The sequence below is a fragment of the Hyaena hyaena genome, unplaced genomic scaffold (genome assembly GCF_003009895.1).
Source record: "Hyaena hyaena isolate Hyena2069 unplaced genomic scaffold, ASM300989v1 scaffold_108, whole genome shotgun sequence".
NCBI classification, from domain to species: Eukaryota; Metazoa; Chordata; class Mammalia; order Carnivora; family Hyaenidae; genus Hyaena; species Hyaena hyaena.
In genome coordinates, this window is record NW_024080741.1 from 3,353,059 (window position 1) to 3,370,295 (window position 17,237).

At 47.1% G+C, this 17,237-nt stretch overlaps 1 protein-coding gene across 1 annotated transcript in view; it reads right to left on the reverse strand.

Annotated features, from left to right (window-relative positions):
* The window catches only part of CRACR2A (calcium release activated channel regulator 2A), a 113,217-nt gene that overhangs the window by 65,872 nt on the left and 30,108 nt on the right, over positions 1–17,237 (reverse strand). The window contains exons 2-5 of the mRNA XM_039236358.1: positions 14,507–14,757; positions 5,708–5,819; positions 4,169–4,352; positions 577–723 (exon numbers count right to left, since the gene is read on the reverse strand). Of these exons, the coding sequence (XP_039092289.1) occupies positions 577–723; positions 4,169–4,352; positions 5,708–5,819; positions 14,507–14,722 (659 nt within the window). The 5' untranslated portion in view covers positions 14,723–14,757. The remainder of the gene's footprint in view (positions 1–576; positions 724–4,168; positions 4,353–5,707; positions 5,820–14,506; positions 14,758–17,237) is intronic.

Consider the following 17,237-nt stretch of genomic DNA (forward strand, 5'->3'; position numbering starts at 1 on the left):
GCTGTGGGAGCCAGGCCATCTCACTCTGAATGCTGGCCCTGTTACTTACAAGCTGTATGTCCTGGGACATGTCATTCGCCTTTCAGGACCTCGATTTCCTTCTCTGTAAAGTGTAACAGTGAATAGTCCAGGGGGCACCTGGGTGGCTCAATGAGTTAACGATCTGACTCTTGATTTCGTCTCAGGTCATGATGTCACAGTTTGTGGGATCAGGCCCTGCGTGGGGCTCTGTGCTGACAGAGAAGAGCCTGCTTGGGATTTTCTCTCCCTCTCTCTCTGCCCTTCCCCTACTGGCTTATGCTCTCTCTCTGTCAAAACAAATAAATGAGCTTTAAAAAATACAGTGAATCATTCAAGGGAGATAGTGTGTATACTTAAAATAGTGTCTAGCATATGTTGAGTGCCTGATAAAAGTGAGCAAGGGCTTGACCTTATCTATGTATCATGACCGCCATAGGGCCCAGACCCCGCTCTGGCAGCCAGCAACAAGCAGGCTTCACGGAATATGAGAAAGTGCACTTTGTGCTTCTGTTTGTCACACACAGGTACAGAGAACGGCTGAGTCTGGGTACCCACTTTTTCAGGGCGCACTCCAGTTCATTCTTCTCCTCATGAGCTTCCTGGAGCTGAGAGAAGGTCCTGGTCAGGAAGTCCTCGAAGCTGGACAGTAAGTGAGGCTCATCCTTCTTCAGCTGCAGCCAGACTTGCTTGATATCGCTTTCACTACAAGAGGCAGGGGGACACTGATGTCAGAGTGTGTGAACACTGAGCTTCCCAGAGAGGACACTGACAGCCAGAACACCGCTGTCATGATCATGACGGTAGTGGCTAGCACATATTGAGTGCCTCCTGTATGCTAGGTACTCTACACTTACCGGCCTATTTGACCCTCCCAATAACCTACGAGGCTGGTGCTCTACTACCCCCAGAAGAGGGGGAGGTGAGCTCTCTCACATCATTCAGCTGGTAAATGACAGAGTAAAGAGTCAAACTTGGGGCTGTCTGGCTTCTGTCCTCACCTCCTTAACCACACCCCCCACTGCGTCCATGCTCTGGTTTTCCCCAGGGGCTGGTGGTGCTGAGCATGCAAGGCCACGTGCTGGGAGCATCTCAGAATGTCAGGAAGTGGAGGGAGGACAGGAGTCTGGTGCATGTGAGGACAAATGCCATGGAGCTAAAGGAGAGAGCCTGTCGCCCCAGGAAGGACAGTCCTCACAGCTGAGAGGTAAAGACATGTCATCTGATGGATGGCAGAAAGCAATTGTCACTGTGGGGAATGGAAGAGAATACGCAGCACCCCACTGGGGCCTGGTGGCACCAGGAATGAGTGACAGGAGAAAGGAAGGGAAGGCGCAAATTTGCAAGATGTGTGTGCACACAGGGGAAAGACAAATAGAAAGTCAACAGGGACACAGGCAGAGAGACAAAGACACGGTTACATGTCCAGAGCCACCCCCACTGCCCCTGGCTAACAGGCATACTGGGCAGGTGTGCCCTGGAGAGCAACACAGGGCCACACTGATCAGTGACAGGAGGAAGGAGGCGGTGGCACACACTGCAGACCATGCTCTCCTGTTCCGGAGAAACAGCCAGCCATCAAACTGAGCCAGAATGGCAGTGCGACCTGTAACCCATTAAATTCTAAAACCACTGTGATCCAAGGGGAGCTACAACCAGGAACCCTCCATATAAAGAATAACATCCTTTGTTCTGTGTAACAAGTGCTATATTTGAGAAACCTTCCTCAGAAGTGACATTGGAGGGGCACCTGGGTGGCTCAATCGGTTAAATGTCTGACTTCAATTCAGGTCACGATCTCATGGTTCATGAGTTCGAGCCCTGCATCGGGCTCTGTGCTGACAGCTCAGAGCCTGGAGCTTGCTTCAGATTCTGTGTCCTCCCCTCCCTCGGCCCCTCCCCTGGTCACACCTCTCTCTCAAAAATAAATAAACATTAAATAAAATTTTAATGTTTAAAAAACAAGTGACATTTGACATGTTAGCCATGTGCCTGGGGCACAGATATTACTCTCTGCACTCAGCCGAAGGGTGGCCCACTGAGAAGTGAACACACCTCTAGTTCTGGCTAATTATCAGGTCATCCATCCGTCATCCCTCCTTCCTTCCTTTACTGTCCACCAGCTCATCTGGCCCAGTCATCCACCCATCACCCAATAAGTACTTCTTATCTGTTAGAACCCAGCCCTGAGATGACATGAGGTGATCCGGGAAAGGAGGAAAGGGATGGTACAGCCTCCCTGTTTCCCAGAATGAGTTCTGTTCTCCCCACACGGAACACACTGTGGCTGTTTACTTTGCTGTATTGTAGATACAATGGTACAGGGGTTCAGAGATACAAGGGTCTCGTATTCAGATGGCCTCCCATCATTGGGGCAGGCTGCTTCCCTCCTGAAGTAAATGCACTACAAAATCAAGGTCCGCCTCGTTAGCCTTGGTCTGCCTGTTCACCTCTGCCAGGTTCCTGCTGGGACAGCCAATCGGCTAGAGCCTCCAGTAAGATTTGCAGATCCACCCAATCCTCTTCCAAAACTCTTTGAACCACTTAGTCATGGCCACATCACCTCTCCCCAGATTTCTGGAGAAACAACAAATCTGTCAATGCTTGATGAAAAATAAGCCAAGGCCCATAAACTGCCAAATCACTCAGTCAATTGAACAACCGTGAAACGCTGGGAGTCTAGACGTCCAGCCTACTGCTTCTGCTCCTGGTGGAAGGGTGCAGGGGTGCAGGGCTAGAAGGGATCCTGAGAGGCCAGCTGACCCATCTGCCTGCTTCCAGTGCAACACACAAGCCATTCTGGTGCGTGAAATCTTGGAAGACCTCTGACGTCTTCACAGCCTCCTGTTTCCTTATCTGGGGCCCCGTGGTCTTGACATCCCCCTCATGCTGCAACACCAGGCTTCTGCCTTTTGTTTAGTTTCCATGGGGACGGAAGGTACTGGCCACCATCTTCTGCATGTCAATTTCTGCAACCACTGTTGAAACTTTGAGATTTCATAGCCTTTGAGCCTCATGCTGGCTCAGTTCTGCACTGGCCTCTGACACGGGCCCTCAGAATAACATCGGGTGGACCCTGTTTTGAGAGCCTGGTCAGGAACGGGGCTGCCCTGGAAGAGATGGGTGGGTGGAGAGGTGCCTCTCTTTCATGACAGTGCCTCAGCTCACCCACATCCACCCCCCTCCCCTCCTCCTTTTCTTGGCTTGTGTATTATATGCAGCCCCCTCCTTTCCTGCTTCCTCTCTATCATTCTCAACCCCAGTTCCTTCTCCTCCTAAGCTTGGGACACATTAGTTCCAATCACGAGGCCATTTTCACTCCTGGAACACACACCCAACACAAGACCTAGGGGACCCAGAAACGGAAAGGCAAAATGCAATGGGAAAAGGGAGAAAAAGGGATTCTACATTTTTCAGGCCATTGGTTTCCACCAGCTACATCACATTTTACTTTACTTTACTTTACCTTATTTTATTTTATTTTATCCTATCTTCATCTCATTTCATTCATTTTAAATGCCAGGGCTTAGATGCATTTTAGGGGAAAAACGGGGGATTATGTTTTATTTGAAGTTCCAGCCATCTGAAATTTGCAGCCGAGCTACTGATTATCCAAGTAGTGGGCTGGTAAAAACAGGTTCATTTCCCGGCTCAGCTTCCTGACAGCTTAGGCTTGGTCAGGGGTACAGTGTGCAAATGCCTGCATGTAAGGGACTTTGCCAGGAGCATAGCACCATGGGCCTGGCTGGGATGCCCCGAAGCCCTTGAGACCCAGGGTTGGCTTCAGGGGAGGTGGAAATACTGGCAAGCTGGTGGTGACCAGAGCCTTAGCAAAACGCACAGAGACACCTGCCATGCCTGGCACAGCCCTGTGCTGCACAGCTCTCTTCATGGAGCCAAGGACCGTGCTGACAAAGTACGGTAGAAGTGAGGAGAGTGGGAGAATAGGGGCCTAGGTGTGTTTCCCATGAGACAGTGTAAAAAACCAGAGACAGAGCCCCTGGCCCATGGCGCACAGAGCAAGCCTCCTAGCTGGTGGCCCAGCACGTGCAGCCTGGCTGAGTGCTTAACAAACTTTAATGTTGCATGGGGCAGGTGACGGGGTTGCTCCTGGGCTGGGCTCCATCCCGAAATCACTGTCATCACTTACTCCTCGGAAACCTTCTGGCCTCCAAGTTTGTCCATCAGTGTTTGGAACTGGGTCTCTTCATCTTCATCCATGTTGCCCGCATGCTCTTCCCCTCGGGACTGATACACCTTCTCTTCATGGAGCCTTTCCACCTGTTCACCTGCATCTTCCTGACCTGGCTTATTCAGGCTGAAGAAGAAGCGACCTATAGGATACACAGCACAAGGATGTGGGTTAGGCAGTATGCACCCAGGAAGACCTTATCATTCTTAGTTGTCAGGAATCATTTGAGGCTCCTCTGAGGAAAAAGAAAGGGACACCACCTAAAGCAAACATTCTTGGACACCATTTCCAGGATTTGGGGTCTCTCCCACTCCTGTGAGATCCTGAGAGAGATGCTAGAACCTGGGAAAGGCAGAATGGATGACAGTACTATGGCACCTTTGTGGTCCTCGAATCTTTAAAGTCTGGCTTAGAGCTCATCTCTTCGTTGAGTTCTTCTCTAAACAAGAGCGTCCCCTCCATCCACCTCCAGCAGCCTGACTGCTCCTTATTATCATCGAGTCATTCCTCCTACTGACATCACTGAGCTTCACATTTACAAGCACCATAACAATTTTGGGTGTACTTTCTCCATACTCATACTGTCTATAATATACAGCAATCTGTCTTATGCCCCCAAGGCAGTTTTAAGCTCCTAGATGTCAGGAAAGGCCTGAGATACTTCTAAACAAACTATATGGCACCTCGTATGAGGCAGATATGTGGTAAAACCTGTCTGCCAACCAGTACCTGCTCTGATAGATACGTGATCAGTATCTGATCTGATGGTATATCTGGTTTCTTTATCTTGTTCATGAGTCTCTGTTCTCCTTCCTCCTGGGTACTTTGAGAATGACTGGTCTATGCAAACCCTCTAGAAATTCCTCTGAGGGGCGCCTGGGTGGCTTAGTCGGTTGAGCGTCCGACTTTCGCTTGGGTCATGGTCTCGCGGTTCGTGGGTTCGAGCCCCGCGTCGGGCTCTGTGCTGACTGCCGGCTCAGAGCCTGGAGCTTGTTTCAGTCTGTGACTCTCTCTCTCTCTGACCCTCCCCTGCTCACGCTGTCTCTCTCTCTCTCTCTCCTAGAAATAAATAAAACATTAAAAAAAAATTAAAAAAAAAAATTCCTCTGATAGCTGGTTCCCCTCACCCTGGAAGACTCAACCAGACCCAGGTTGAAATGAACCACACAGCCATCCCATTTTGTTGTGCACTGGTATCACAGAAAGGAAAGGAGATAGGAGAGGCTGGAGATATCATCTCAGCTCCCCTCTTATGCCAAGCCTTCTGCCCAAGCTCCCTTGCATTCCCTTGTAGGGACAGTGCAGTGGACACTGAGAGAACAGTGGTGTGAACAGCTGGTATGGACACTAGAAAAGAAGACCAAATAATCTAGAGGCTGGAAACTTCAGGAGGACAGGGAAGCTTCTGTTACATGGACCCACAGATGTGGTGGGGGAGGAGGCACACACCTTACATAGCTTTAGGTAGCTGGGACCCCAGCATCCATCAGAACTTACTAAATCCAGTGGTGAACTCCTCTGGCGTCAGAAAGCCATTGCCATCAGCATCCAGGGCATCAAACACATCCTCTAGTTCCTCCAGGCTAAGTGGTAACTCCTCATGGAGCCTCTGAAAACAATCCAGACAGCACTGGTTAACACTCAGACCATCATGGGGGGCTGGCTTGGGAAGGCAGAGCTTTCTGCCAGAAATGTCCAGAGTTGGCCCTGGCCTACAAAAGACCCCTTTACCATGCATCCTTCTCCTCCTTTGAATGTTACAACATTGACTATTTATTGGGTGCCTACTAACATGCAAAGCAATTTGCTAGGCAATCCATAAATAAATATAAATAAATAAATAAATAAATATTTATCAATATTTTTATAAACATGTATATTTGTACTGAATTCTCATGGCAGCCCTTTAGGTGGGTATTATTATCTCCATTTTACAGATGAAGTGTGAGGTTCAAGTTACCTGCCCGAAGGTCACGTAGCTGGTCAATAACAATGCCAGGAGTCAAATCTGAGTCTGACTCCAAAGCTGGCCCTCTTCACAACCACAAAGGACCAAAACTGTACTAGACTGAATCCTGTGGGAGGATCACAGCCATGGGACATTGTGTTGTTAAGTTCAATGAGATCATCAACATAAAGAACATGGCACAGTGCCTGGTCCAGAGAACGCATCTGATAAAAGGTAATAGGAGGCAGAGAGACAGAGACAGAGACAGAGAATGAGAGTGATGGATCCACTGACCCACTATGGCCACTCAGCAGGTGAATGGCAGAGTCGGCTTTCACACCCAGGGCTTCCTGGTCTCCCCAGGCCCCTGTCCTCTGCCCTGGTACCTCCTCTACTGAGATGTAGGTATGGGACACACCCTCACGAGCCTTCCTGAAGGAGACCATTCATGTCCCAGGGCCCCAGCACCACATTGTAAGTTTCGGCGGACACACATTTTGGTCCTTTAGCTCTGAGAGGGATGCTGGATAAGCCCCCTTCTTCTAAGTGACCCCCACCTGTCACACCAGGCTGTGCCCCACTCCTGCTCCCTACTGGCTGCCAACTAATTCCCAAAAAAAGGTGTTAACTGCCACTGGCTTAAGGTATCAATTCCCCCAAGAGCATTTGTGTTCTAAGGGAGAGCTAGACAAGATGGTGTGAGAGGAAGTGATATATAAGTACTGAACCTGAGTCTTGGCCTGGCTAGGGCCACCCCAGATGGGAAGGCAGGGACCAGATGTTGGGATGAGGAGCAGTGGCTGTGTTCCTGATGCTTCCCTCCGGCCTTCTGCCTGATGTGCAGTGGCCCCAGGCCAAGGCTAATTTGCATAGTTGAAGCAAGTGTACTCTTATACCCCAATAATCTAAATCTCCCACTGAGGACTCCCCAAGGGAGTTCATTATAGCCCAGCTGCTCCTCCCTTTCCCCCCCATTCCCAAGGGACAGCTGCACAAAATCGCCAGTATGCAAGTGACTGACAGCTGAAGAAAATGAACACAGGGCTGTAGGAAGGAAGGTATATACCCATCTGAACAATGAAAACGAGCTGGCAGGTGTGGAAGCCCTTAAGACAACTTGCAAGAACACTTGGCTTGATCCTATGGCAATCTTCTAGCTGATAGCCATAAAGTTTAATTTGGCAGGTAGTGCATTAAGACAGACTGTGATGCATTACAAAGTAGAAAGACAGGATGATGTGGAAGCCATTTAGAAGAACTGAATTAAATATGAATGAGTTTTTTAGAAAGGAAGGGGAGTGTGCATGTGTGCAAAGAGTCTAGAAGCGCATCTGCTCAGCATAGAGCAGAATCTCTGGCTTATCAACATCCATAAACCAGCTGTCTCAAAAGCCACAGTAAGAGAATGTGGGGTGAGGAGTGAGTCAATTTTGCAAGCAGGAAGTTTTACTAGCCCAATTTGAAACCAAAGGCATCACATGGGAGGTAGGGTGAAAACCCTTGTGACTCTGGCCCTCTCCTTGGGGTAATCCTTCCTTCCCACCATCACCATCAGCCTGGATCTGATCAGTGACATAACTCACACAGGGCTGGGGCTACAGATGGGCTGCAAGGGGGCTGCCGACATTGATGGGACCATCAATTTGCCTTTCGTTGAAACCACCCCACACATGGGTACCTTTCTGGGAAAAGCTGTTGAATACACACCACCTTGAGGCTCTATTCCTGAATCTAACACAAATCCCTCCATCACCTAATCCCAGCCTCTCTTGTCTATAACTCAGGCTGGCTTCCTCTTTCTGCTGTCAGTGAACCTGGAGAAAGTGATATTAGATCCTCTAAGTAGTTCTTGCTCCTCCTGTCCTGGCAAATTAGTACTGAGTGCTTCTTCAGCCTTCTCTGCACGCTGCACCACGGCTGATTCTTGATCCTCTCTTTGTTGGCCCTACCGAAAAATTCTTTAGTCTCCATCACCATAATCACCTCTTATGTATCTTTGTTCTCAGGGCCTGCAGAGCCAGGTAAAACCAACTCACTCTGGTCTTGTCTCCTGGGCACCTGGTGCCGTCTACATTTTCAGCCAAGTGAGGTAAGTAGAGAGAAGAGGGACAAGATTATTCATTCCACTGACTGGAGAGCCTGCAAGGATCTAGGTTTGCCAAAATCACAGCAGAAACCAGCACTGGAATTCAAGAGCTGATTTCTCATTTAGGGCTTCAGCTACAGTCAAAGGGTCCTCTGCCGTGTTCTTTCTAGAATTCCGTACTCAGCATTACCATGCCTTGCCTACCCACCTACCACCAAAAGTCTCTCTTGCCAGCAGCATCACATACTAGCCTTGCAGAGATCCTGTTTCACATGTACATCCTGTTTCACGTGTACTTCCATCTGGGAGGGCAGACGGGGGAGGGAGGAGGAGTGGGGAGGAAGTAAGCTCACCCAATTCATGCTGCCGCTGCTGCAGCTCTGTAAAACCCCACCACTCCCAAGCCGGCCTCCCTCCGCTGTCTTAAGGTAGCTCTGAATTCCTGCTTTATTCAGGCTCTGCAGCCCTCAGGACAGGACAGGCTGTGCCTTCCCCTGAACACATTTCCTTCTTTTACCAGCTTACAGTTTGTATACTGATAGATGCAGTTAGTTGATGAATGTCTGATCTTTCAGTAGAGTGGGAGATTTGAGGCAGAGATTTTGTTCATTTTTACCCACTATCATGTTCCCAGCTAGTCCCATGTTGACCAATATAGAATATTCAGCATGGGACTGAATGAATGAATAGCTAAGAGTGATGGCAGGAGATTCTCAACTCCTGTCAAGGGAGCATTGATCTGGACCTCTCATGCTCCCAATCCTGACCAGCACTACTGCAGATTCTCAGCAAGGTCTTACAAACTGGACATTTTCTAGGACCAGGAATAGGAAGCAATCCTCTAGCAGTAGTGTTGAGGGCTAGGGCTCCCAAAACCATGGGAAAATGCCATCTTCTGCTACACTCTAGACAGACCCCTCTACCTACCTGGTCACCAGACCAGTAACATGCCTCACACAGCTTAAAATGAATGGGTGCACAGCTTCAAACATGTCTAAGGAAAACTTATTAAAGAGAAAACTAGAAAAGATCCACCTTTATGGTCAGAATTAAAGTCTCCCTCCTTCTGGGGCTTCTACAGCATTCTGTTCTGACCTCTATTCCAGCACCAAAAACTCTCTTCTCTGTGCCATAGCTCAGCCACTCCAAATATCTTTAGGAGGATCTGAGATCTACCTTTATTCTGCTTTATGTTTTTGTGTGCTCATTTTGGGCTGATTGTTTGGTATAGCCTAGGGCTTCTCAACCTCTGCACTACTGAAATCGTGGCATGGTTAATTCTTTGTTGGGGGACCAAGAGGGCACCATCTTGTGCATTATAGGATATACAGCAGCATCCCTGACAATACCTAGTAGATGCCAATAGCATCCCTGCCTCTAGTTGTTTCAATTTAAAATGTTTCCAGACATCACCAAATGTTCTCTAAGAAGCAAAATTGCCCCACTCATGCAGACTGGACACACACAACAATAGCACCAGCTGGATATGAGTGGAGGGCTCTCTCTTTAGCAGGCATGCCTTTTCTTTATCTCTGAGGAAGGACAGATGACTTGCACTTAAAATCATAGTATGAAGGTATGGTTGTTATGGAAAATAGTATTGTGGTTCCTCAGAAAAGTCAGAAACAGAATTACCATATGATCCGGCAATTTACTTCTGAGTATCTACCCAAGAGAATTGAAAGCAAGGACTGGAAGAGTATTTGTACACCCTGTTCACAGCAGCATTAGTCTCATATGGGGGTGCAAAGTAACCCAGGTGTCCACTGATCGATGAATGGATAAACAACATGTAGTGCACAGGTATGGTGAAATATTATCCAACCTTGAAAAGGAAGAAAATTCTGACACCCGGTACAACACAGATGAACCTTGAAGATACCATACCAAGTGAAATAAACCAGTCATAAAAAGATAGCCACTTGTGATCCACTGATTGGAGGAACTTAGAGTAGACAAATTCAGGGAGACAGAAAGCAGAATGGTGGTTTCCAGGAGCTTTGGGGAGGAGGATGCAATGGGAGTTAGTGTTTAAAGGGTACAGGGTTTCCATTCTGGAAGATGCAAATAGATCTAAGGATGGTGGTGGGAATGGTTGCACAACACGAAGGTACTCAAGGCCATTGAGCCATAAACTTACAAATGGTGAAGATGGTAAACTGTATGTTATGTATATTTTGCCACAATTTTTAAAAATCACAGTGTGGAGGACATATAGGGTACAAGCCCCTAACTCCTGCTCCCAACACACACACACACACACACACACACACACACACACACGTATATTTATGGAGGGATTTCCAGGACCCGATCTCAGGGCCAAAAGCTCTACATGCATACTCACATTTAATTCTTCTCCTACCCTGGAAAGTACTATAAATAATTCATAGATGAGGAACTATGGCTTAGAGGGTTTAAGAGGCTCACACAAATTCACATGCTACTAAGTTGCAGATTCAGGGCTAAAGCTCAGTTCAATATGCTACAAAAATCTTCGAGCGTCTTTTTGTTAACCTAAACCAGGAATCGGCTAACTTTTTCTGAAAAGGACTAGATAATACGTATTTTAGGCTGTACAGGCCTTTTGGTCTTTGTCACAGCTAGTCAACTCTGCCACTAGCCTGAAGGCTGCCACAGACAAGTTGTAAATGAATAAGCACAGCTCTGTTTGAATAAAACTTTACTTACACAAATAGGCAACATTTGGTTTGCCAACTCTTAGATGATTCTTAACAGTTTGGCTAGTCTAGGAACTCTAGAGAATGTTGGAAGGTAGGTACTTGGCGTTGGTAGGTAATCATTTCACTCTGAAAAATCAAGGAAGCAGGGGTTTTGAGGCTCTAGGTGTCTTCAGATAGCTCTCCTGCCCATACTGACTCCCTCTCCCTCTCTGGGCTGAAGAGTTCCCTTCATGCCCTTCCAGTGTGGCCCTCTTATGTCCCTCTGTCCCAATGAGGCAGAACCGACTTTCACTCAGGGTCCTCAGCCCCACGACTCTACTTGTTTAGGAGGCTGCACCAGACCCTGCCCTACAAAGCAGTCTTCACCCAATTCTGCTTGGAGCAATCCCTATGGAACCCAGAGAGATTCCTTGTAGAGAAGTGGACGGGGTCTGAGAGGCCATGGGTGGAGCTGTGGTTTCTCAAACCACTGCTTACAATCTGTTCACACAGGTTGATTCCAACATTGGCCATCCCTGTAGTAGAACATCTGCATGTGGAGCCTCAGAATAGGAAGACTTGCACTCCTGCCCTCAGTGAGGCCCAGGGACCTCAAAGGAAAATACTTCTCCTGGACCCTGCTCCTTTCCTTCTGTGGTCCCTGCTCTCTCAGAGTGGGCTGGCTCCAAACTGCTGGGGCTCAGACACTACAGCAGTCTCCCCTGCCTCTTGGATGAATGCAAAGTCCGTCTCACCCTCTGCAAATGGTATTTTTGTCCATCAGAACCAAGAAGAAAAAGAGCACCAGGGGAGGAGTTTAACTCTCTCCTTTTTCTAAAGGACAGCAAGCCCTACATGGTCTTGTTCCAACTCTGCTTCTCTACCCGCCTCTTCCAGCCCCTAGGTCTGCCCTCCCACGTGCCCAAGGCCTCTCCTTCCTTGACAATCAGTCTCTGCTTTAAAAAAAAAAAAAAAGTTTATTTATTTATTTTGAGAGAGTGTGAGAGTATATGGGGAAGAGGCAGAAAGAGAGAGAGAATCCCAAGCAGGCTCTGCACTGTCAGGACAGAGCCGGACACAGGGCTTGATCCCATGAACTGTGAGATCATGACCTGAGCAGAAATAGTCAGAGGCTTAACCAACTGAGCCACACAGATGCCCCTCAGTCCCCACTATAAAAGGCTTCTTTCGTTGGCTGAATTTACGCATGCATGCACAATCTGAGCTCTTCTTTCAGTTCCTATGAGGCTGAGCTGGGAGCCAAAGGTGAGCAAGTTGGTGGCAGCCAAGTGCAAGGAGCTGGCCACCAACTAAAGGGGTCATCTGGCAAAGCAGCTCTGTGAGGGAGTGATGAGAAACAGACATATATCTGTAGGTTCTGCCCCAGAGAGTCAAGGGGCACATGGGTTTTCCACAGAGCATCCAGTGTTGACGATGTGTGAGATGTGTGTTCTCCACATATCTCTTTCCAGCCCATTTTCCCCCAGACGGGACCCAAGAAAGCAGCAGAGAGACAGCACTTAACTGTGCTGTGTTCCTTCTTGATAGCACTTTCTCAGCCTATACAGTTGAAAATTTCAAATGCTTCACTGTCCACAGGTACACTGAAGCTTCGGAAAACAAAGTAGCTGGTAAAAATAAAGACCATGATGTCCAACCATCTGCTAGGTAGGATGTCTTTCCCCTTTTTCTCTTGCCTTGGTTGGGATCAAGGACTGAGGAAGAATGTAGCCAAGTTGGTATCTCTGCCACTTGATGGTTACGACTTCATTCCAGGTCAAATACAAATGATTTTTTACAACTTATACTTTGCAGCTTAAATTCACCATGCCTTTTTGTCCCTTCACTAAAGCATGGGCTTCAATGAGGGTTAATTGGGACACACACACACACAAAGTGCTGAGTTGCACCATGCCTGTGTATCTGGAGCTGACCCTCAGCACATGCAAATTCCCTTTACTTTCCTTCCAGAAGGGACGATCAAAAGTTAAGCACGCCATTAGAACCACCACCAACCACCACCACAGACCTGTGAAGGACAGTTATGAAGTTCATAGACACAGCTTCCTCAAAGCACACGGAGTCTAGCTTTCCATGGAGAGTAAGACTTGGGGAATGAGTTTCAGGGTGGTTTCAAGGGTGGTCTGAGCATCTCTCGTGGGCTAAGCTGGTGCTATTCTCCACATCTCTGCCCTCCATTTGTGCATCCACTGCAAGGTGAAAGAGCTCTGGGAAAAGCCTGAAAACACCACCCAGCTCACATGGCTCCTCGCTTTGCAGCTCCCACATGTGAGCCCTGAAGGGACTGGGCCCATCAGGGTCTACATTCCACTGCCCAACTTCACTGAATTCTGAAAAGCAAAATTAAAAGAAAAGAAAACTTAGGGTGCCTCGATGGCTCAGTCAGTTGAGCGTCTGACTCTTGATTTCAGCTCAGATCATAATCTCAGTTCGTGGAATTGAGCCCCGAATTAGGCTCCACACTGTCAGAGAGGATTCTCTTCCTCTCCCTCCTTTTCTGCCCCTCCCCCACTTGTGATCTCTCTCAAAATAAATAAATTAAATACATAAATAAATAAAACTTGACCATTGCAGGACTCCCTTGCAATAGCATGGCCATACATCCCTCCCCAAGATGTTCTTGACAGAGCAAATAATGGAAAGGCTGGGTGAGAAGAACTGCATCCAGCTTGCTCTGGTAGAGTCTGCACCCCATTTACTCACATCAGATGACATCATGGCTGCAACATAACGGACTTCAGTAAGACACTCAGAAGAAGCTTCTGATACTAATCCTAGAAAGGCACTAGACCAGGGGTGGGAAAGCTACACCCCTGGGCTACAAATTGGACCCATCACCTGTTTTTTACAGCTAGTGAACTAAAAGTGGCTTTTACATGTTTACTATTTTTTTTAATTCAAGGGCAATTAACATACCATGTTATATGAATTTTGGGTGTGTGATATGATGTTAAATGGTTGAAAAAAATCAAAACAAGATTCATTGGGGACATGCAAAAATCATATAAAATTCAAATTTCAGCGTCCATAGAAGTTTTATTACAGCAAAGCCAAGCTCACCTGTTTGCATATTGCCTATGGAAGCTCGTGCAGCAGCACAGAGTTGAGTGGTTGTGATCATGTACACAGCCCACGGATCCTAAAATCCTTATGGTCTCACCCTTTACAGAGAGTTTGCTGAGCCTTGCACCAGGCAATGGGGTACATTGGGGTTCTGCACTATCTCTCTCAGGACACAGTTATGAGGACCTCGGCACAGCTCAAAGCTTTATTATGAAGTAGCAAGCTGGTGCCTTCCCACTCTGTTTCAGAAGGTTCTCCACCATGTCTGATTCAAGTCCTGTATGTTGCTATCACCATTTTCCACAGTTACTGAGTCAGAGAGGGGAAACAATCTCTGAGTCTGATGGCAAGCAAGGGCCAGGAAAGGAATGAACCCAGGACATCTGACTCCCAGTAGAGTTGAGGCTGACACCTTCCAGGGCAGAGTAGAGGCGCCTTTCCTGCCCCCAGTGGGGCAGGCCCTAACGCAATGGAGAGCCATGCCATTTGGCATTTCAGGTGGGCAGGCCTCTTACCTGCATATCCTTCCTGGCGATGAAGCCCTTGCCTTCTGTGTCACAGGTCTCAAAGAATTCCTGTGCCTTGCTCAGCATGGCCAGCTCTCCTGGCGCAAGCTCCCGGGTCTCCTGATGCTCCAGGTTGTCCAGGAGACGCAGGCGGACCCCCCTCTCCTTCAGACCCTGGCCAGGTTTCCAGGGTCTAGAGACCACTCTTCTGTTAGGGGTAGCCATCTGGGTTTGTCAATTTCTTCAAGTCTTTGCAGAACCTGAACATGGAAGATGAGAGAGACAAGTGGGTGTGGTGTGGATGGAGTGAGGCTGAGAAAGAACGAGAGGGCAGCAGAGGGCAGCCATAACTGCTCACCAGCATGTCCGGTCTCTCTTAGCAACCACTTCCTCATTAGCAGAAGGGCAAGGGGAAATGTGCTGTGATCGCTTATAGATCAGTCAGCCCATCAAAGAAAGAAGAAGAGGGAAAAGAAAACAGACATTTCTAGATTGAAAGGAGGTGGGAAGTGGATGCCTGAAAACAATTTCTCCCTGTTTAAACTAACAGCCACAAAACAGATCCTGATGGACCAGCTACCGTTTATTGAGAGGCAGGCACCATCCTTGGTCTCTATTTACATTTTCTCATTTCTCACATCCCTCTGAAATAGATATTATCACCTTCATTTTATCAATGCTCAGAGAAGTTGAGTGACTTGACCGAAGCCACACAGCAAGTTAATGCAAAAACTGAGATTTAAATCCAAGCTCATCAAACTTGTATTTGACCTTAATCCTACATTGTTATGACTTTTCAGCATTTCCAAGGGTGGAGAACTCTCCTCTCTCAGATGCACCATCTCCTATGTCCTTCACCATCAACAAGTTCTTGGTAATGCTTAGCTCATACTGCAGATCTCTGTGGGGCCCATGAGCATGCACAGTACAGCTGATAGAGGAAAGTGTACTGTGTCCTCAAGGAGCTTCCTACTCTACTGGATTTGCCAGGCCTAGTTTGGTGACACCCAAGGCTGTCTCCAGCCAACGTAAAAATCACAAATTACATGATATGCCCTGATCAGATTTTTAAAGACGGTTATGGAGTTTTTTTTCTGAGTGTGCATTGTAATGTGATGCTATGGGAGAAGTTATGCAGAAGCTTGCTTCTAGTCTGGACTCTGCTGCTACTTAAGTAACCTTGAACAACTCAATACCTGTCTGGGCCTCAGTTTACTCATCTGTGTGTTGAGAAGACTGGACCTATTTGTCTTTAAGACCCCTTCTACCTCTGACTGCCTGTAAGTGCATGAAATTTCAACATAATAAATTGTTATTAATAAAAAATGGGTCAATGTGATGAAAGGAAATAGTGATATCCTTGGGGTTTTCTTTCTAAGACTTTTTGGAAATAGGCTAGGTCCAAACTTTTAAATATATGATAGTATTTAAATGTTAAAATACAGATGCACACTGGAATGCATTTTTGGGAAAGGCACAACGTGAATTTCTAAATCATATCTCCTATACCGTGGTCAGAAAAAAGGAGAAAAACCACAGTATCACCAGATGGGTTTGTCTGATTCTCAGAGCCCAGGGGTCTGGCTCGGCTACACCATAACTCCAAAGTAATCTACAATTTGGGTCAACATTTTCCATCTACCTATCTCAGATGTGTCAAGAGCTGTGGGCCCAGAGCTGGAAGTCTACCTCTGGCTTCAGGAATGTACCCTATGTAACAGAGCCTGGACAAAGTACAGTAGACTTGACCTTCTCATTCCACTTGGACTGGACAATGGGCTCCCTCTGATCCCTTTGACTAGCCCTTCACTCAGGAATTGAGTCTCTCTCTTCATTCTTACATAGTGTGAACTCATGGTCACCTAATCATAGACAGATTTAACATTTTTATTCTGTCTTCCCAAGAGGGAACTAACAACCTTGGTTATAAGTCCCAAGAGAGCAGGGCTGTTTCTATATGGCTTATGTGCATTGCCCAAAATATCTATGCACAACACTGAGCTTAGGAAGGACTTCTGGATAATAATAGTGGTAACATCTGAGCTTCTGTAAGTGTACAACATAAGCAAAACAGTCTGTGTCTTCCTGCTGCCCAGCCGGGACCGTCTCAAGGTCTCTGCCATCCAGTAGCTCCTAACCTTATTCCCTCCTGCTGTTCCCAGAAGACTGGACTAATAATACCTGTTCTTTCTTGAGAGTTTTCTCTTGCCAGCCCCCTAACATACTTCATCCTAATGGAACCTGATCCCTCTGTTAAGTAAATATGATTAGGATTCCCATCATACAGGTGAGGAAACTAAGTTTGGGAAAGGTTAAGCAACTTGGATCAAGGTCTAGCATAGTTAGAGACTCAATGTACCACATTGCCTTCCTATCATGGGTCCAAGCTATGGGCTTGCTCTTAATGGCCTACTTATCCCCAGTAGATAATAACCTAAGTCACCTCCCAGAGGCATAGTCATCATTTTAATATTTATCATTCATTCATTCATTCATTCATTCATTCATTCTCATTTATCAATTACCCTGTAGCAAGCTCTGAGCTAACACCGAAAAATGCAAACATGAATAAGACATGGTCCCTGCTGTTAATGAATGAGTCTCAAATAGTGGGAATTCAGTCATGGTAACTGGTGGTAAAGGAAGGTATTTAGGGTTGATCCCTCCTCCATATCCCTCAAAATGGACAACATAATAATCAACTACTACTGACTACTTATGTGAGTTAAGTAAGCCCTTG